The sequence below is a fragment of the Centrocercus urophasianus genome, unplaced genomic scaffold, assembly GCF_019232065.1.
Source record: "Centrocercus urophasianus isolate 14NV4802_14NV808 unplaced genomic scaffold, USGS_Curo_1.0 seq_27, whole genome shotgun sequence".
Taxonomy (NCBI): domain Eukaryota; kingdom Metazoa; phylum Chordata; class Aves; order Galliformes; family Phasianidae; genus Centrocercus; species Centrocercus urophasianus.
In genome coordinates, this window is record NW_024884833.1 from 13888590 (window position 1) to 13911093 (window position 22504).

Genomic DNA, 22504 nt, shown 5'->3' on the forward strand with positions numbered 1-22504 from the left:
AAGTAATTTCCTCAGCTACTGTCTAATTAATTGTGTTAGAAAATTTATTAATTGCCTCACATGTCATAGTCATAAAACAGCAGTGATAGCCAAGACTTTGTGATAAATAAAAGCACAGCTAAAATGTATATTTTTTGGTACTCATTAACATACTGTCTCATGGAGTTTCTGAAGAAATTAATATTCACTACGGCAAAAAAAAAAAAAACCACTACACATCTTTCTGTTACTTCTGCCTGCCTTCTTTAAATCAGCTTATGTCTAGGCAGGAACAAACTGCCACTTGCCTTTTAACCGAAAAGAAAGCAGCTTTACTAAAGTAGCATGCATTGTATTTATATACGATCCTTTGTAATCAATCTTATTTTTCCATTTTTGTAGCTCCACCATCTAATAAATGAAGGCTTTTAAAAATGGGGTTGTGCTGAGATTGTGTTTAAGTAGCAGGAGCGATAACCATCTCCTGTTGCAGCAATAAATTCCTTACATTTGTCTCACATTTGGGGTTAGCCCTAGACTTTCTGGGGCCATACTCACAAGGTCCATTTCAGGCCAAGCCTCAAATTACTAGAAGTAGCAACATTAAAACAGAGTTCTTTTTCTCTTAAGGAAAAGACGTACTCACAGGAAGAAATACTAATAAAAGAATCTTGTATTTAAAAATTAAATTCAGATCAGAAATAATAATAAAAAAAACTACAACTCCGCAGTCTTTAAAGAAGAAAAAGTCAGCTTTATACTTTAATACAATATTTCTATAGCTATTTAAAATGACTACATACATTGAAAGTCATGCTTAGGAAAATATACACAAAACAAAAATAACTAAATTTATTTAAAAAACAAACAAACAAGAAAGCACTCTAGTAACTGCTAACAAAACAGGACAGCATGTGCTAATGGTCTGACTATATTGCCAGAGTTCACTGCACATGCCACAGTACTGGGGTTAACATGTCAGAAGACTCTGAGATTTTTAAGTATCAGTAACAATTTTGCATGTGAACGCTCCTAAATAATCCCATTTATCACCTGCCAACCAGGGAAAAAAAATCTTGTTTATTTTAAAGAATTTTTTTAAAGAAGCTAGAGCATTAGCTGGGAAACATCACAAGATGACAACCAAACAAGAACTGGCTGACTGGCTGGGCTCAGAGAGTTGCAATGGGTGGCAAAGAGTCCAGCTGAAGGTCTATATTTAGCAGTGTTCCCCAGGGGTCAGTTCTGAGTTCAGTCTTGTTCAGCATCTTCATCAGTGATCTTGATGAGGGGATAGTGTCCACCCTCAGCAAGTTTGCTGATGACACAAAGCTGAGAAGAATGGCTGATACACTAGAAGTCTGTACTGCCAGTCAGTGAGACCTGGGTAGGCTGGAGAGCTGGGCAGCAACAAAAGCAAGGGTAGAGTCTTGCACTTACAGAGGAATAACTGCATGCACCAGTACAGGTTGGGGCATGACCTGCTGGAGAGGAGCTCTGTGCAGAGAAGGACCTGGGGGTCTTGGTGGACAACAGGTTAGCCATGAGCAGCAGTGTGGCGTGGTGGCCAAGAAGGCCAATGGCATCCTGGGATTCATTAAAAAGAGCATGTCCAGCAGTTCAAGTCCTTCCCCTCAATTCTGCCCTGGTCAGACCTCACCTGGAGTGAGTTCTAGGCTTTCCAGTTCAATAAAGACAGGGATCTCCTGGAAAAAGTCCAGCAGAGGGCCACAAAGATGAAAAAGTGCCTGGAGCACCTCTCTTATAAAGAAAGGCGGAATGACCTGGGTCTGTTTATGCTTGAGAAATGCAGACTGAGAGAGGATCTGATCAATGTCTATAAGGTGGAGGAGGCAAAGGTACAAGGCCAGGCTCTTTTCAGCTGTGGCGATGGGTTAGGGAAACAGCCACAAACTGAAGCACAGGAAGTTCTGCACAAGCATGTGTAAGAGCTTCCTCGTGGTAAGGGTGACAGAATACTGGAACAGACTGCCCAGAGAGGTTGTGGAGTCTCTTTCTCCACCTGGACACCGTTCTGTGCAACCTGGTCTAGGAGACTGCTTTGGCATGGGGATTGGACTAGACAATCTCTAAAGGTCCCTTCCAACACCTACAATTCTGTGAAGAAGAGAAAGGTCCCCTTCCAATAAGTCAGGGGAACCGTAAGTGCATTCCTATTTATGTTACCTGGGACTGTTTCCCCGGTTTGTTTGTCTGATCCAGTGATACCTCAGGCCAGAAACAGAAGCCTCTTTGATTCCTTTTTTGTCCAAACATGGCAGATTTTTTCTTGGGCTGCCTACAAAAGAGGTCATTCTTCCTTTTAAAGTCACTTACCATTTGTTTGAGAGTTTCATAAGTCTGAAGCAGAAACTCCTGCAACTGGGGCAAATGAAGACAGACATCTTTCTGGGATTCCAAAGTGTTGGCCTGACCCCACTCAATAGCTTTATCCAACCAAAATTTGAAATTCAATTTAGGCACTGTAGTGTCCTGGGCCATTTCACGATGCTTAAAAAAAAAAAAAAGAATAAAGAAAAAAAATTACAACTCCAAATCAGGCATAATTGAACACTGGCTTGAGACCATGAATGGGAAGAAGGATTTCTGCTAACATCGTGTTCAAATGGAACGGAATCGCAGTATCTCTTAAGGGTGCTGATTTTCTTTCTAACAGGAGTAGGGTAAAATAATCACCCCATTGAGACAAAGTAGCAACACTGGCACAGTGATCAGTAAATTATCTTAGAATATACCATCTGTGTCTCAAGCTTTTAATATCTGAATTTATCTTTACCAATATTTCACTCAAACAATACTATAATAAAGTGAGTAGATATTTATTCTGAACGCTTTTCATGAGAGAAAAATTAAGGATGTCAATTTCAAGACAAATGAAAATACTAAAAAAAATTTAATCAAAACAAAAGGGCCAAGGTGGTACCACCGGGCGTGGTGGTAGTGAGGCTTTGCTTGTTTTAAGTTCTGCATCTGTTCATAAAAGTGCAAAAAGCGCATTCTCCTTAAAAGAAATCAATAAATTCAGTACTTTCAATCTGATTTTCTTTTTTATTGTTATACAAAGAAGAGTGAAAAACAACCACATCCAACCTTTGAACAAAAGCTATAATCCATATCTAGTTGCACAGTTCAATGCAAAAACTGGATCATGGAACAAAGGGAATTACTGTTAAACCAAAATATTAAAATCTAACTAAATTTCCCCAGTAAAAGACACAAGTATTTTTTTTTTTTTTCTACTTAACAATACTTTTCCTCAGCAAAAGAGAAGATAGAGCAGCACATGCTACACCAGCCTTTATACATCTTTAAGAAGAAACAATACATATGCCAGAAGAGTAACTGAACTCTTGCAGATATTCAATCATTGGCCCCAATATCAAGATTGTAAGAACAATTTTCATTTAATACACACGTGATGGCTGCTCTCAGAAATGAACTGTTGACTATTTGGAGACAAATTCAGACACTCACAGAAGCAATGGAAATCAGTGGATATTTATTTTATAACTTACAGACACAAAGCTACAAACCAGAAAACAAACCTTAGCAGCAGCAGCCCTGCAAATACAGTTTTATACAGCTAACTTTTCATAATCACAACTTAAATATCATGCTATTCCATGCCAGATAAGAAAATGAAGACCATTAATCTATTAATAAACTCATTTAGTTTCTAACAGTAATAAGTATATATCCTAAAATGAATGTCACCTATTACTTGACTGAATACTTTCCATGGGGGGGGGAGGGGGTTGAGGGGAGGTGGGGGTGGGAAAGCAAAGCTGTTGGCTTGCCAGGTAGTTAGATCTAGAGATAACTCCATGACACCTGCATCTGTGACAGGGGAATAGCAGACCTACAGGCCCACTGGCCTGAAAAAAAGGAGTGGAGGGGAGCATGGGGGGAGGAGAAACAAAAAGGGAAAGCAGTAATAATAAATGAGGGAAAAAAGAAACAGTGACAATGATCTGAGGAGGAAAGTTAATTTTCACATTATAATAGCAGAAATACAAGTTCATCAGGATTGAAACTAATAAACCAAGAAAATGAGAGAGAGTTTCCAAAACCAAAGGCCTTACTCTAATGCTGAAGGCAAGACAGCTAGGGAGCACATACTGCTAAGATGAGCAGTAAGAGAAGGGACAGTCTTATGAGCAGTTTTATCTTTCTCAGTGGAAAATGGAAATGGAACATTGAAAGTCTTCTCGGAGATGTAGTTGTTCTTCTCTTCTGAGAACCAGATAGCCAGACATATTGACAGTTCACACAACTGAAGTATTAACTCTTCCCTTCCCATTCCACTACGTGATGTCATGATGTTTTTCCAGTTTTGTTACTGGAATACCAGTAACAAAAAGCATAAAACCGTAACAGTAGTTCAGTGTATATTTGACTTAAGCACATTCAAGGCAATGTTAGCAGAGCTCATGCTATTTCATTATTATGTTCTCAGTTTGCACAGGTCCAAAACACCTCCTCAGAATTCTCTCAAACCTTACTATTTAGTAAGCATTAAAAATAGCCGACATGCTTTCACAGTAGTTCTTGTTACATGAAGTCAAACATCCAGCTGCAAACTTTCTAAAATCACGAGGCTATAATGAAAACTTTAAGAACTGATTTACAGCCAGAAGCTGAACTTACAAGTTTGAGTAAACTAGTGAACCTGTTTGGTGATCCCATATTAGATGAATGCTCTTGAATAACTGAAAAAGATTTCTAACAAAATGACTGCTGAAAGTGTTGTAAGCAAAAAATAATACCACAGGCACTAGCATTCTGGGGCCATTCCACAAGAGATGAGTAGGTATTAACAGAGAACCAAGGTAAGAAAATCAAACAAGCCTATCTCCTATACCAGATACATGCAAGTACTATACCAGGATGCAAAACGGGGCATCTGTGACTGGTAAGAACAGCCTCTTCCCAGAAATCTGAAATCTCAGCCCATTTTGCAGCATCACAACATTTTTTTGCAAATTTCTTTTTGTCTAGCATAAGCAATTTATCACAAGTGCTCATTCTAGTTATAGTACAATGATTTAACCTGAAAGAACCTGAAGGAGCTGGCTGAGGTGGTTGCCGAGCCGCTCTCCATCATATTTGAGAAGTCGTGGCTGTCAGGTGAGGTCCCGGATGACTGGAGGAAGGGTCACGCCACTCCCATATACAAGAAGGGGCGCAGGGAGGACCCGGGGAACTACAGGCCAGTGAGTCTCACCTCCGTGCCTGGGAAGATCATGGAACAGATCCTCCTGGACAACATGCTCGATCACATAAAGAATGAGCATGTGATCCGAGACAGCCAGCACGGCTTCACCAAAGGAAGGTCATGCCTAACTAATCTTGTGGCCTTCTATGATGGAGTGACGGCATTGGTGGACGAAGGGAAGGCGACCGATGTCATTTACCTGGACCTGAGCAAGGCCTTTGACATGGTCCCCCACCACATCCTCATCTCCAAATTGGAGGGAAGTGGATTTGATAGGTGGACGACCCGATGGATAAGCAATTGGTTGAAAGGCCGCAGACAGAGGGTGGTGGTCAATGGCTCTATGTCCACGTGGAGGCCGGTAACAAGTGGTGTCCCCCAAGAGTCTGTCTTGGGACCGGAGCTCTTTAACATCTTTATTAATGACATCGATGACGGAATTGAGTGCACCCTCAGCAAGTTTGCTGACGACACCAAGCTGAGTGGTGCAGTTGATACGGTGGAAGGAAGGGATGCCATTCAGAGGGACCTCAACAGGCTGGAAGGCTGGGCTCGGGTGAACCTAATGAGGTTCAACACAGCAAAGTGCAAGGTTTTGCATTTGGGCCGGAAGAACCCCAGGCACCCATACAGGCTGGGAGGAGTGGTCCTTGAGAGCAGCCCTGCAGAGAAGGACCTGGGGGTCCTGATGGACGAGAGACTTAACATGAGCCAGCAATGCGCTCTGGCAGCTCGAAAGGCAAATGGGATCCTGGGCTCCATCAGGAGAGGGGTGGTCAGCAGGGACAGGGAGGTGATTGTCCCTCTCTACTCGGCTCTTGTGAGGCCCCATCTGGAGTACTGTGTCCAGGTGTGGAGCCCTCAGTACAAGAAAGACATAGAGATTTTGGAAAGGGTCCAGAGGAGGGCGACTAAGATGATCGGGGGCTGGAGCACCTCCCCTATGAGGACAGGCTGAGGGAGTTGGGCTTGTTCAGCCTGGAGAAGAGAAGGCTGCGGGGTGACCTCATTGCAGCCTATCAATACCTGAAGGGAACCTACACCCACGAGGGGAGTAAACTCTTTGAAAGGGCTGACAATAGCAGGACTAGGGGAAATGGATCCAAGTTGAAGGAGGGAAGATTTAGGTTGGATGTTAGGGGGAAGTTCTTTACAAGGAGAGTGGTTAGGCCCTGGAACGGGCTGCCCAGGGAGGTTGTGGATGCCCCGTCCTTGGACGTGTTCAAGGCCAGGTTGGACGGGGTCCTGGGCAACCTGATCTGAATGTGTATGTTTGGTGGCCCTGCTAGGCAGGGGGGTTGGAACTACATGATCCTTGAGGTCCCTTCCAACCCGGGTGATTCTGTGATTTAATGATTTTCTCAATTGTTTATGGTGTCTGGTCCCAAAGAGAACCATTTTGTTAACAGTACTTATGCTTGTCTTCAACTCAATACTGTGGGAAAGCATTCAGTAAATAAATGCTGTAAATATACTGAATATATAAACACAATTAAACAGGAAACATGACAGACCAAATCAAACACACAGGTTTCATCTCAAAATATGCTATGAGACATACAGCTTATCAATAACAGAAATAAAAAAATTGCTAGTTAATTACATGTACTTAAACATATACACTTAAATACAAAATAAACTAAAAGGGCTACAGGTATGTGTTGTCTATCAGATACTGTCAGATGTATTCCCAAGGTCTTTTTCTATCTCCTTTCCTCTGCTTTCAATTAGATGGGATTCCTATATCAGTTACAAAAAAATCTAGATCTGGCACTCTTCTATTTTTATTTTTATTTTGAACTATTTTCTCTAGAATATGAGAAATTCAGAAGCTGGATTTATTGTAAATGACCTTAAGATATCATAGAATCATAAAAAACTTTTAAGTTGGAATGGGCTTTTAAAGGCTATTTAGTCCAACTCCCCTGCTATGAACAGGGACACCTACAGCTAGGTCAGGTTGCTCAGAGCCTGGTTCAGCCCAGCCTTGAATGCTTCCAAGGACAAGACATCTACCATCTCTCTGGACAACCTGATCCAGAACCGCACCATCTCTTTGTAAAAAACTTCTTCCTTATATCCAATCGGAATGGAAAAGAAAGGTAAATCCGCAGAAAAGGCCGTTATGAAGGGAGCGAGCAGCCCTTGGCGTGCGGCAGCAGTGACACGGTGCAGGCGGAGCCGGGGATGACAGCGGCCGAACACCCCCAAGTACAAAACCCGCCACTCGAGAGCGGCGCGAACAGGACGGGCGTGGCGAGTCCGAACAGCGCAGCGCCGCAGTTTGCACGGGCAGTTCGCGCAGGGCAGGAGAGCACGGAGGGCAAGTACCCTACATGCTAGAGAGATACATTCATCAAGAAATTATTACCCAAAAAGCAAAGTACAAGGTCGTCCCACTCTAAGTGCAGGATTAACACCTCCCCAAAGACTGAGACTTAATCATGGTATCCACCCGAAGAAGAGCTATGGTGTCTGCCCCTGTCAGGAAGGATGTTGCAGCCCTGACGGAATTCAGAGGCAACGATGTAGTTGTCCAGACCTCCGGCTGTGTAGTGTGCACGAGTCTTTCACTGGCGTCGTGGTGCAGACTTAACAGCTGCGTGAGGCGCCAGCAGGCAGACTGTGCGCTCTGCCTTGTGGTGAGGCGACAGGATGAAACAGATTAAAAAGTGACGGGAGGGGGGTGCGGGGGGAAAGAACAGAAGGAGCAGGGAAACGGCAATTCACTTGTGCACAGACAGGTAATTTCAAAATGCAGAACCCTGATGCATCACATTAGGTTGAAGGAAAAAAGCCTGAGGCTGGAGGGCAAGAATACAAAGGAAAGGTGAAGATGGAGGCAAGTCTGCATCTGCAGCTGCAAACAAAAACCCTCCCTGTCAATGCCATGCACACAGATGTCTCTCTACAACAACTGTGAGGCCCTGGATGGTAAAGGCCAGATGTGAAAGGCCAGACTGTGGGTGATGACAGCCCACTCAGTATAGACAAACTAACAAAACCAAACCACAAAAAACAAGTCAACATCACTGAAAAAGAAGAGACGGGTATGTGATCCTCCCTACAGGGAACTTATTGTTCAACATGCCAAGCAGACCCTCCTCACACAGAAGTCTGTCTTCCTGGAACTCGGGTGAGGGATGTCACCAGGAACAGTACTCAGCCTGGTACAGCCATCAAGCCACAGCCCCTTCGTGCTTTTCCATATGTGGAGAGATGAAGCAGCTACATGTGGGCCAACAGCTATCAAAAGGGATTTCAGGGCCTGGGTAGGACAGGTGAAGGAATTGAATGCACATATCTTTTTTCCTCTGTCTCCTCTATTGGGTAAGGACTTGGAAACAAACTAAAGGATCTTATCTTTAAATACCTGACTTTGGGGCTGGTGCTGTCACCAGAACTTCAGGTTTTTTTTGACAACCAAATGGCCTATACGGCAGTAGGTTTACAGCCACCAGATGGTTCGCCTTTCTCAAAGTGGGAAAAGGGTCCTTGGGAGCTACCAGGGCTCATTTGGAGAGCTTTAAACTAGGTCTGCAATGGGACAGAGGGGATAGTGAACCTTCCTATAAGATGTGAAAAGGCATAGCTATATTAGAGGGACAGGGTGCTAGCAGGGGCCTTGAAGGACCCGCTGCCTTTTGAGGCCAAGGCAGCAAAGGGAGCCTTCTGATCAGTGTCTACTACAGGCTACCAAATCAAGAAGAGGCTGTTGATGAGGCCTTCCACCTCCAGCTACAGGAAGTGTGGCAATTAGAAGTGCTCATCCTGGTGAGGGACTTCAACCACCCAGACGTCTGATGGAAAAGTAGCATGGCAAGCTGTAGGCAATCCAAGAGTTTCCTGGAATGCATTGAGGATAACCTCCTGAGTCAAGTAGTAGAAGGCCCCACCAGGGTAAATGCAGTACTGGACCAGTTGCTTACCAGTGCAAGTAAACTGATTGGTGACATCAGGATTGGGGGCTGCTTGTGCTGTAGTGTCTATGCTGTGGTTGAGTTCATGCTCCAGAGGGATATGAGGTAGGCAAAGAATAAAACTGGGATGCTAAATTTCAGGAAAGCTCTTCATGGAGTTAGTCAACAAAACATCCTAGGAAACTGTCCTCATGGGCAACAGATCAGAGCAGAGCTGGCAGATCTTTAAGGAAGCTTTTCTCAGAATGCAAGAACTCAGCACCTCCAGGTGTAGCAAGGAGGCAGAGACTGGCATGGCTGAACCAGGACATGCTAATCAAACTGAAGAGCAAGAAGAAAATGCACAGGAAGTGGAAAAAGGGGCAGGTACCACACGAGGTCTATAAGGAAGCTGTGAGGCTGTGAAGGGACAGGGTCAGGAAAACCAAGGGCCAGTTTGAATTAAAACTTGGCAAGGGATGCCAGGAAGAAATAGAAAGGCTTCTACAGGTACCACAACCAGAAAAGGAAAGTCCAGCAGGTCATACCCACCACAGTGTGCCTATGTGTGACATAGGCAAGCTGGTAACAAGAGACAAGCAAAAGGCTTAGATATTTAACAACTTTTTTGTCTTCTCTGATAACTGCTTGCCATACAGCCCTCAAATGTTTGGTTTGTTAAGAGGTGACTGGGAAAGCAACATTCCTCCCACTCTAAATGAAGATCAGGTTTGTGACCACCTGAGGAACCTGAACATCCACAGGTCTATAGGTCCTAATGAGATGCATCCCAGGGTCCTGAGGGAATTAGCTGATGTAGTTGCCAAGCCATTCGGTACGATATTTGAAAAGTCACAGCAATCAAATCATTCCTTGGTGACTGGAAAAAAAGCAACATCACAACAATTTTTAAGAAGGGTATGAAGGATGACCCCAGGAACTACCATCTTATCAGTCTCAGCTCTGTGTCAGGGAAGATCATGGAGCAGATCCTCCAGGAAGCTACGCTAAAGCATACAGAAGATACGGGAGATGATACATGAGAACGTTCATAGCTTCACCAAAAGGCAAATCATGCCTGACCAACTCAAAGGCCTTTTATGATGGTGTTACTCCATCAGTGGACAAGGGAAGAGCCACTGATGTCATCTATCTGGACTTCAGTAAGGCCTCTGACAGCATCCCACAACATCCTTCTCTCCAAATCGGAAAGATACAGATTTGATGGGTGGACTGTTCAATGGACAAAGAACTGGCTGCAGGACTGAGTCCAGAAAGCAGTGGTCAATGGCTCAATGTCTGGACAGAGATCAGTGATGAGTGGTTTCCCATAGGGGTCAGTGTTGAGATCAATACTCTTTTAATATCTTCATCCACAACACTGACAGTGGGGTTGAATGCACTCTTAGCAAATTTGCTGATTACCCCAAGCTGTGGGGTGTAGTCAACACAGCAGATGGACAGTATGCCATCTAGATGGACACAGATAGGCTTGAGCAGTGGGCCCAGGTCTACTGTATCCCACAAGGTTCAACAAAGATCTTGCACCTAGTTCCAGGCAATCTTCACTATCAATACAAGCTGGGGGAGGAAAGGATTGAGCACAGCCCTGTTGAAAAAGATGTGGGGGTAGACAGGCCAGAAAGCCAATTGTATCCTGGGCTGCACCCAAAGAAGCGTGGCCAGCAGGTCAAGGGGGCTGATTCTGTGCTGGTGAAGCCTCACCTGGAGAACTGTATCAAATGAGGAGTCCTAAGTACAGGGGAGACATGCACATTCAGACAGACTTCCATGAGAGACACAATTCAATACCATTCATCAAAGCTGAGTAAAGAACTATCAGCAAAAGTAGATGAGACTCCCAACAAAGTTTCACAGAAAACTTCTCCACAATCATCTCCATATGTAGAGTCTGAAAACAAAGTCATATTTGTATATCCAGCTTGCAAGGTAGCAAGAGTAAAGACTAGTTCTCTGGAACTGTACAAATAGAATCTTTCAGGATGACACCAAACAAGACAAAAAATCACATGAAAGCAGAGCAACTTCTTCACAAGTTCAAATCCTGAAACTCAGGAATAAACTACAATAAATGTTAAGAGAATCAGCAGTCGCTGAATCATTATAGCTCCACAGAAAGAATTTGTCTATCACAAAATAGAAAATTTCATGAAAAAAAACTTCCATAGCTTTCAGTGTCCTTTTTCATCTCTGATGGATGAACAAAAATTGCTGCTAAACTTTTATTACTTAGGTGGTCTTCAATCTTGAAAATTCAGTTATTATTTTTAAATAAATAAAAGCATTTCAATTAGAAGGCTTTCAAATAACTGTGATGAAAAGTTATATTCAAGATATAAAGCTCTCATTTATGTACTTTGTTATGAATTGGTGATAAGTAGCTCCACACTTCAAAGAACACTTCACTTACCATTATTTTATCTCCTCTCTCAACTCATAAACATCAACAACCCCAGCTTGGGAATTAAAAAAAACAAACAAACAAAAAAGCTAAGCTATTTATATCACATCAGGGCTGAAAGTCTTCAGACAGAACTGTTCACCACAGAGCTAACAGAATTTATACAGACAGTCCACATTCCAAATGATTTTTTAGGGTTGTTAACACTTTAAGAAGTTCAAAAGTCTTCTTATCCATGCTTATTTCTCTAACAGATATCAGGAGATTGATAAACACTTGGATATATTTTACAATCAAAAGATAGCATGACTCTGATTCATTAGTTAATCACCCTTAATTGCATTATAATATAGCATGGTTGATGTATTAATATAGAGAAGACTATTAACTCAGTTATTCTAAGTTTTAAAGGCAGCGACAAACAAATCACTAATTTCATTCCTACCAGATAATACAGGCTTGTATAAAAAGAAAAGAAAATGTAGCAGTTGATAAAAAAATTTATAATATTTTTTAGAAACTTCAGAAAGACTCAAGTTGAATAAAAACTACATACAAATTAAATATACATACTACAATTCCTGTCATCAGTGTTTTTTGTTGAGAAAACAGATTTACAGACCGGCTTATATCTTGGTGCTAAGACTAACATACACTCACTGGCAGTCTACCAATCAAGAATAATCTATTGAACAATTTCCACTTGGATTAAGGATGGTGTGCTGATGTAAATGGTGATGAAATGACTCATCTCTTAGAGAAGGTAGTTAGTATTCCACATCTCTGCATCTGTTTCCTCTATTTACTCTGATAATTAGTATTGCTACTTTAATAGTTGTCACACCTACTTTCTAAATTACATTGTCAGGTCTCACTGGGAAAAGAGCTCAGTTCTCACATTGAAGCGACGGGCTATTGACAGGATTGCTTTCATGAACATTATGTGTATACATATACCTCCCATATAGGTTTACTCTGATTAACATTAAAAACCGCATAGTATTTCCAGTTGTGTTACTTTACTCTGCAGGACTGGAAAAGACCTGACATCCTGGGGAAGCACATACTGCATTGCTGGGATTCACACAAAACTTCCATTTCATAAGGCTTGGAAAACACTACATCCCCCACTTTCTGCCCTGCTAAATGGCTATATGATCATAGGCCTATCCTCCTTGTTCACCAGGCTGTGACATTCAGTACCAAAAAAAATACTATTTATAAACCTTCCTTTTTAACAGTAATAACACAAAAATTAATTTTAAAACTTTCTGATTCTAATGGCAGGCTTGTCTTAGAACAGCAGATCTTCTTTCTGATCTTTCCCATGTGAGGTACCTAAGAATAAAGAATAAAGCTTTCCCTAATGTGAAAGACAGAAATAATATCCCAGAATATCCATACAACTTTAACCCTAGGGAACAGTAAAAGATGCAAAAGACATTTAGGAGTGATATTGCGGAATTTTCAGATACTGAATCTTTTTTCCATAATGAATCTTAACAGGACAAGGCTATTAATTACTAGTTCTACACTCAAAAGATGCAACCACTAGCCCACAAAGCAGATTACTATATCATAAGACCTGAAATGAATACAAAGTCTGTTAACAAGCCAGTGGAAGATTCCTCTAGGGGAAAAAAAAAAAAAAAAAAAAAAAAAAAAAGGAAACAGAAAAAAGAGCAGCAACAGAGGTATTAAGAGTCCAACACGGCAAGTATTTAATAGAAAAAGTTACATGCAACGGAAGAAAACAAATCTCTGACAAAGCTCTTCTGCAATCAATTAAAGTACAGACCAGTATGAGGTGCTAATATAATAGAATTCCAGCGTTACAGCAAAATCCAGTAAGGCTCAGATAAAACTGTCCATATCTCAAAGCAGGGAATTAGATTCATGTACAAAGTCGTAATTTGTTTCAAGGCAATAAAGCAAACCAGATTTAACTGGTGCGTACTGATATTAAGCAGAGCAATATATCCTCCAAAACAAAAGCCAAACTAGAAACAGGTCTGCTAGCTTACCATTTAACTTTCTTTCACATCTGATTGATCAATCTCTCATCAAAACACTGTGACATACCACAGAATGATAAAGATATATGACAAAACATAGTAGAAGCTAGAAATGACTCACTGGGCATGGCTACCAAAAGCACAGACAAGTATGTATCTTATTGACCTTCTAAAAATTGTAGTGGAGTGCAACATCTTCTTTCAATGCATTTCCCCAACACAACTTAAATGTATTGCACAATCTAAGCAGGAAACCTTCTGAGATATTTTAGTAACACTCAAGTCACTGCAATGTGATAACCACTATTGAAGCACTCAAAAGATAACATAGTGGAGGAGGTGGGGGTAAGTCTAATGAAGCTGAATGTTAAAATATTTATTTTGCTGGACAGAGCCTTTTCAATCATACCAATTCTTTATCAGCCGGCCTATGTGGCAACAGGTAAGAAGAAAATGCAGACAAAGAATAAATGCAATTTTAGAGATGCAGAATGTCTGGTTCAGCTTATGAATTGCAGGTAGAACTGAGTATCTGTGAAGAATATCTGTGAACACGGAAGTAATCTGTTTTATCCCTTTTCGCAAGAAGTTTAAGCATTCCTGACGCCACTTTACCCTCACTATGGCTAGCGACATCACAAATCAATTGTATGTATGCCTATGACATCAATATTCTAAACACCATACATATTACAACTTTTTTAGAGGTTAGATGATAAGGAAAGCAATTCTCATTCTGTTTACAGCAGCAATCAATTTTATTTTATTTTTTTTACCTGATATCAATGGAGCCTCAATTTCAATTGGTACACTGATAGCATTGCTATTATCCACATAAGAAAAGTTCACCAAGTTGGCAATATCAGCTAAAATACACCAATATTTGCAACAATGACAAATCCCTGTATGATGATATTTACCATTTGCATCATTTCTCTTAAACCCAATTTTCCAGCTAATGCATCATTCCATATCTCATGGATTATGGGATAGTAACTTTGGCTTAAGTTTTCATTATCTTCTGACCAATAGTATCCTCTCACATATCTTTACGTAAGCCAATGCAGAAATGTGAATGAACTGTAATAACACACACTGAGTCATTTTTGTGCCAAATACAAATTGTACTTTTTCATCTAAACATTTACATGCTGTTCTCACTGTCTTCTCCTGCTTAAATTCACAGTTATGCATTTTTACTGTAAACTCAGAAGTATAAAAGGCTTTCGCTATCCTTTTCTCTACAAAACGAAATCTTATCTGAACATACAAATAATCATCCATTCTCCATTAATGAAGCTCCTCCCCAATTAACATTTAGTTTTATATTGCTCAAGTGCAATTCAGAGAAAATTATTTCCTTGAAATGTAATTCCTCTGCAAAAAAAAGTCTTAGCTAGAGATGAATTCTTTCTCATCATGGAATATACATCATTTTTCTATTCCAAAGTTCCAATACTCTACCACCAGCACAGAGGGGGAATATGCACACCAGTCCTTCGAAAATTTTTTGCATTTTATAGGTTTCAAAACTTAAGTTTTTGCCGTAAACAAAAATTTAGTTATCTTCTTCTTTCCAACCATAAGTAGAAAATAATAGAGTAAATTGTACACAGCAAATCAGAATATTAGTCTCTGTAATGGAACAGAGAACAACGCATTCCTTCACTCTAGGATATCAAGGAACAGAATTAATTTCTACCTGTACACATTACAATTACTAGGGAAATAAAGCCTAAAAAAGCTCTTGACATAAAGTCATTTTCCTGCAACTGGACTATGCACAAGATTCTGCAAATTGGTTGCATGTTTCATCTTTGTTTCATCATTAACAAAACCAAACCAAAAAAAAAAGGGGGGTTAGAGCAATCTATCTAGACATAGAGGAGAATGACCAAAGCCTATTAAGTTGCAACAATTATGTTTCTTTAATAGCTAGGTAACTTTGTTAAATCCACGTTTTATCCCTGACTTACACAAAAATCCGAGAAGACGAGAGACATGGTCCAAACTCTTAAGCACAAGTATTTGAACATCAATAAAACATTGCTTATGGTAATGATACACAATGCTAATTGTGCAGTCTATAAAATTGACTTGCTTCCACAAAGCGAATTATTCCTCTTCCAAAGCTTATTGAAAAAAGAACCGCCAATATTTACAGTAGTAAGTAGTATGTAGTAATGAAGAAGGTGCCTTTAACTGAAACTTCAACTCTACAGTGTTAAAGTGTTTTTAGATAACCATGCTAATTGCAAGGAAACAGAGGCACAAACAGCAAACAACTTGTCCAAAGTCACTAAGAAAACAAATGACAGGAAGCAAAAGATACGAGCCTCATACTTTCTAATCCACTAACCATACCTATTTGCCAAGGATTTCTTCAAGTATAGGCTACTATTCAACTTAAGGTTTTCAAACATAGAATAATAACGCAGCACAACAGTTGCAGTGGTGAAGGGCAATATGCCCAAAACAAAACGACCACACAACAAACATGGAAAGTATTTTCTTTTCAGACTTTATGACACATACTCTATTTTGTATGGAATCAGTGTGGTAAGTGTAAGTAAAAATATACATGTTTATTCTAACATCAGTTGAGGCCACATTAATTCTGAGAAAAGCATTCACAGAAAAGCATTCACATGGTTCATACACAGTATGACTGAGTCTGCAAATGAAAGAACGATTCTTTTAGAGCTCAGAAAAACTTGCCAGTCAGACACTTCTGTCCCCTTTCCTCAGTTATCCACACCCAGAAATGGCCTCAGAGTTTAAAAAAAAAAAAAAAAAAAAAAAAATCTTCTGAATAAAGATGTATTTATGGCACTAAGTACACCTGACAGAAAAAGAAAAATGTATTCTTCAGAAGAATAAAAAAATAACTTCATGACACCCACATCAACATTTACACCTTTTTGTTGTACATTATTTTAACACACTCCCACAGACATTTGTCCCTTGAGTCCATTGACAAGGTTTCATGCTATTCACAGGCATTAAATCAGCCCATTCATTCTTTGCAAATAAGAAGAGAGAAGTTCCTCAGAAACATAGAGAGCAAAGGCTTTCAGTGATTCACTCAGTCAAATTTGAACTACAGGAACAATTGACTGTGCAGGCAGCTAGACTGGAGACACAGCACTGACATCAAAACCCACGAGGCATTCATCTGAGGAATTCTTAAGTCAATTATTCCTGCATATTCTGTGCCTGTGTGCTTTTTATTGTGCTAATAGTGAATCCTGTGACTTACCAGTAGGATTTTTTGTCTCATCTGTTTATAAGAGCAGTTGCAATCTAACAATGCCACCCATGGGAAGAACTCAAAGCTGTATAGTTTTGGTACTACATGAGAGAAGAGTTCCTTATCAGTTTGGGTCACATGATGGTAGATGACTAATTTTAAGGCATAACATATGAAAACAGCATTACATAGTGGTACAACTCCTGGACAGTCCTCCTTGGACACCCACATATATTGATTTAGTTGTGTATCAAGATACTTCCATTACAGCAATTGCATGGAATATTTCAATACTATCACAGAGTTAATCTAGTTTTACGTATTTATCGTATCTAGGAAATCTAGAAGCAGGGAAAAAGGTCAATCCTGTAGTTTGGCTCCAGGATTCAGATGCCTGGAGTGCTATTTCCATTTCTAACACATCTTACATATGACAATAAAGAAGTTGTTCGGTTTCCCAGGGCTTTTTCCTACTCTGCTTATACAGAAGCCTGTTCGTAGCGCTCTAATTTCCAACTTTCAAACTGCATACTACTTTTCTTTTTTTCTTTTTCTTTTTTTTTGTTATGTTTTAAACAAACTAAAACAGCACATTTAGAAACATCCAATTTTCTTGCTTTCCAAGTACAAAAAATTTACTCCTGAAAGAATCACAAAATCCTCAGTGGACTTTTACATTCTCAGATTATCATAACTGATGCAGTGCAGATTATATCTAAGCGAGTCTTTAAATTGTGACCAATAGCATCTATATAATTAATGACTAATAAGTTTATATAACTATAACTCACGGCATTACTTATCTGCAGAATTTCTATTTAGCAACATCAATAATAACAGTAGTTATTTACAATAATAGTAACCAGAAAAACAGATATGAGAATACATACTTGGATGAAAGTTGTTTAATTGAAGATTTTACATTAGTTACAGCAGCTACTCTGCTGTTTACACATGTAAGTTTCTCTCAGCCTGCCTTATTTTTTACCTATTTTTTCTGACCTGTTTGTTATAAAGCATGTTGTACACATTAAAAAAAAAAAAAAAAAAAGTCTTACAAACCAAAGATTTTTTATTTTGTGCAATATATGCATTTTCCTGAAAATGTCTGAAACGTCTCCATGTAAATAGAAGGACTGTAAAATTTTCTAATTATTTCAGGGAACGGTTGTTTCATCCATTACAAGGTTCTTCACCCAGCTTTTAGAAGAATTCTTGATCAAAAACAGCACCTTCACAACTGTAAGTCAATGTACTGTAACATATGTTTTAGGGAAAAAGAAAGAAAACTGGTTCAGCAGATGGCTTAAGAGATGGTGGCTCAAGAGTACTGAGCACACAAGGTCACTTCATTTTGAGGAAGACAACTGGCCACTTTCAAGTGGGTAACTTTGCTTAACTGCTGGTAACACCAGTCTCAAAAAAATCAAGCTCATACTGTCCCTTCTGACACTTCTACCCTGGCGAGACAGCATCCTATAGTTAACTTAGCATACAGAGAGGCCAGCTCATCCGTATGTATGGGATGACTAGATCAGAGAACTAGTGCCAAACAAAAAGTTGAACAACAGAGTTCCACCTATCACAAACTGTTTCACTCTATACGCAATTTCTAATAAATGCGTAAGAAAAGAATCGCTTTGAAGGCTTCTGTCCTGCTTTCAAACTTGCCTAAAACTGGCTGATGCATACAATTTTTAGTAGCTAAAGGTAGGAAGATGTCAAACCACGTAGACCCTAGTTTCCATAGGAAACTAAAAAAGCACAGAAACGATCATTAAATCTTGACTGTAAGAAAAAAACACAGACGTCAGTGTCTGTTTCAGACTCCCAGTGCCTATATTTTCCAAGACAAATCTCCTCTGAGGGGCAGGTATAGCAGAGCTTGCACACTCCTTACAAAATCAACCACTAGAGAACACATTATCATGAGCGTTCAGCATGCCTGCTTTTATCCAAGAGAGGGCAGTGGTGAACAAACATACAGAGTGAGGAAAAATACACGGCATGCTGCAAAAAACTTAGTGAACAAAGTGGACTTTCCAGCAATGCCAGAATTTAACGGGAAGGAGATTTTCACTGTCATCAGCTCACAACATAACTTCATAATATCTCCAATTCTGCTGGAAATACCATGCGAGTTACTCTGCAACACAGTTTTTTAACCTCCGACAGAGAACATGGACATGAACGCAAAAAACAAAAACAAAAAAAAAAAAAAACAAACCCACAAAACAAACCAAGGCAATAGAGAAAGCAGATGAATGATCTTCAGTTTGACAGTAACAGAAAAACTCTACTTTCACACACACACACACACACACAAAAAAAAAAAAAAAAAAAAAAAAAAAAAAAAAAAATCAAGGATTTTGAATAGAAAAAAAGGCTCCAAATCATTGACCGCTATTACGTGCTAGAAAAATCACCAAATTCTCCATATTCTCCATGTTTTCCATATTTCAAAGACCTGTTGCTAGAACATGATGTCCACAAGAGTTTACCTAAAGTAGGATTCATCACTCAAATATAGCACTAGAGCTGTTATCTCATCTTAACTATTCCTCCATACCAAAAACAGTGACTTGGAAAACGACTGAGTGAAAGCTGTGGTTTAATTAAACACATTGGTGATCCTAAGCCCAAAATGGCTGATTCCTTCCCTATTCTTTAGCTGCAGGTCAGATATGCCATTCACAGGTATGGTGAATTTTGTATATATGCACTGGCACGTATATACTATAGGCCCCACTGTACGCCTACAGGTGCACCACAAAAACACACTGCCCCGATCTTGTTGCACTGGAACAGATGCCTGCCCGTGTCAGATTGCACAGCACAAAAGCTGGACATCTGCTGGATCAGGAACTGAGCTGCGAGCTCTGCACCTCTCTCTGCGCGCCCGTTAGGTACCTAAGCCCCGAAGTGTGTGCTGCATTTGACTCCACTTCCACAGCCCCTCCAAGCAAGGGGAAGCAGGAGGACAAGGGCAGCAGCGGATATCGCGGCCCGGCAAACGCCCGCCACTCACCAACCCTCAAAACGCATGCGCGGACCCTCCAGCCGCGCCACCTCCCCGCCGCGGGGCGCCGCCGACCACCGACGGGGGGAGCGGCGGGGAAGGGGCGAGAAAAGGGCGTTGTTCCCTCTCTTCCCTTCCCCTCTCTTTCCCTCCCGCCCCCCGACCCCGCCCCCTCCCCCTCCTCTCGGCTTACCCCGCCGTCCCGCTCGCGCCCCCGGTTTGGAATTTTCGCGCGTTCCGCCGCCGCGCAGCCGGCTGTGAAGGCCGCGCGCGTGCGCAGGGGGCGGAGCCGGCGGTGGTGGGATGTGGGTGGTGCGGCGGTAGTGGCCCGGCTGTGCGTCGGGACGCTACGCGGGGGTTTATGCCGCTCGGGCTTCCCTTTGCTCTGCGCGGGTTGAAACGATGGCTCGTCAGCCCGCGGTGTGCCTCACGACCGAGGGCCCAAACATTTCTAATCTGTGTGTCACTAGACACTGCTCGTGGTGCACCAGCACTAAAACCTGTGTGGGACTTGTGTGTGCATCTGAGAGTGAACTGGGCTCTGTGGCTGTTGGTATAGGGGGGCTAGAGATGCTGAGGTGACCTCAATAGATGGGTGTGCCTGGCCTGTGCCAGCTTGCAGACTCTCAAGGAATAAGGTCAATTTTGACTTCTTTGGTCAGCCTAAGTGCTAAATCTGCTAAACCTGTTTGTTTTGTCAACACCAACAGACCTTGTAGCCTGTGTGGAAATGTGTGAATAGTGTGAGCACTGAAGTTCCGTAGATAAGAAATTTGGGGTTAAATAAAGATTCGGGTTTGAAAGAAATATACAGGGCAGCATGCCCTCAAGTTGTTAAAAAAGAGACTGAGTAGTAACATAAAAGAGCTGCATTATGTGATGTAGCATTCATATTCAGCACGAGGATGAGCACTAAGATGTGCTCTGGAGTACTGCATCCAGGCTTGGGGCTCCCAGTACAAGAAAGACGCAGAGCTCTCGAAGCAGGTCCAGAGGAGGGCCAGCCACTAAGATGAACAGAGGGCTGGAGTATGTCTCCTATGAGGAAAGGTTGAGGAAACTGGGCTTGTTTAGTTTGGAGAGGAGAAGGCTCCGGGAAGACCTCATTGTGGCCTTCCAGTACTTGAAGGGAGAATATAAACAGTAGGGGGAATGACTGTTTACAAGGATGGATAGTGATAGGACAAGGAGGAATGGTTTTAAACTAAGATAGGAAAGGTTTAGGAGGTTTAGATATAAGAAGCAAGTTTTTCACATAGAGGGTGGTGATGCATTGGAACAGGTTGCCCAAGGAGGTTGTGGATGCCCCATCCCTGGAAGCATTCAAGGCTAGGCTGGATGTGGCTCTGGGCAGCCTGGTCTAGTGGTTGGTGACCCTGCACGTAGCAGGAGGGTTGAAAATAGATGATCACTGTGGTCCTTTTTAACCCAGGCCATTCTATGATTCTATGAGAAACTTGCGGGAAATAGCTGCAACATTTCTGCCAAACTTTTTGTTCTACCAACAATTAGTCTGAATTAGCAGGCTTACAAATATGAGATATTCGAGAAGATTTATCCTCTGCATAAACATTTGTCCAGCACTGCCGAAGTTGTTTTCCACTTTGAATGTAAGCTGAACTAGATAAAAACTGCAAATACCTTACTTTCATTCAGCTTTCGTAGTCTTCCATTCAGATTTTGCATGATGTGTCATCTTTTCCACTCATTGGTGCTTTCAGTTTTCAGTAAAATGAGACACAATCTCCTTCCATACAAATACAAATTCAGCCTACCCTATATAGTAATAGCTTCATAATTCCTGCATTACTTTCTTTTCATTTAGTTTTACTGAATTGGCACCTGATGAATTAGGAGGGCTCTGCTGTAGAAGTTCCAGAGTACTTTTTTGGGAAATAGCAATTGCTCATCAGGCAGTCCACCAAGATAAACTGGCTAGGATGTTTCCCACACATCCAGCACATCTGCACAGCACAGCTCAGAGTTTTGGGTGTGACACCCATATTCACGCTGTGAATCCAGTTCATAACTCATACAAGTCTTCAATCATTCTATGCCTTCCCGTTCTTGTCAAATGAAAACATGGGAAAATTTCTATTTGCTTGCTATAATCAATTGTGTCAACACTTCCTTAAATGTTAACAAAATTAATTATTTAATTGCTGAAACTGTTCTAACACAGTGAAATAAGTTTGAGTGCAGGAGGATGAATAACATCATTTTTTTGTATTCTGACTGGGTATGTTCCATGACTGTCCAGTGTTTATTTCTATCCCACAGTCAGTGAGTAGCAAAAAACTGCCATTGATAATCAACCTGACGCTTATACCATTAATAGAGCCAGTTTTCATCTTCCTATGCAAGGATCCATATTCCCATTTGCATGCACAACCAAGCGTATGGGCAAAGATCATTGTAATGTAACAGAAACTATGAAAAATAAACCCAGGAAGAAAAGGGAAAAAAATGAAAAAAAGAAAGAAAAAAAAAAGAGATTTAAGAAAGTAATGAGAAAGAATATGGAAGACAGATGTGTAGAAATAGGAGTAAAAGTCATAGCAAATTACTAATATGCTTGAATTTGCATAGGTGAAAAAAATACTTGCTAGTATTACCTTCAAATTACCCTTATTTTAAGTAGCCAAAAAAAAAAAAAAAAAAAAAAAAAAAAAAAAAAAAAAAAA

The 22504-nt window shown here is 40.8% G+C and overlaps 1 protein-coding gene across 1 annotated transcript in view; it reads right to left on the reverse strand.

Annotated features, from left to right (window-relative positions):
• FANCC (FA complementation group C) overlaps positions 1-20077 on the reverse strand; it is an 84191-nt gene extending 64114 nt beyond the window's left edge. The window contains exons 1-2 of the mRNA XM_042826853.1: positions 20014-20077; positions 2317-2490 (exon numbers count right to left, since the gene is read on the reverse strand). Coding sequence (XP_042682787.1) covers positions 2317-2481 — 165 coding nt within the window. The 5' untranslated portion in view covers positions 2482-2490; positions 20014-20077. The remainder of the gene's footprint in view (positions 1-2316; positions 2491-20013) is intronic.
• Between the last annotated feature and the right edge of the window lie 2427 nt (positions 20078-22504).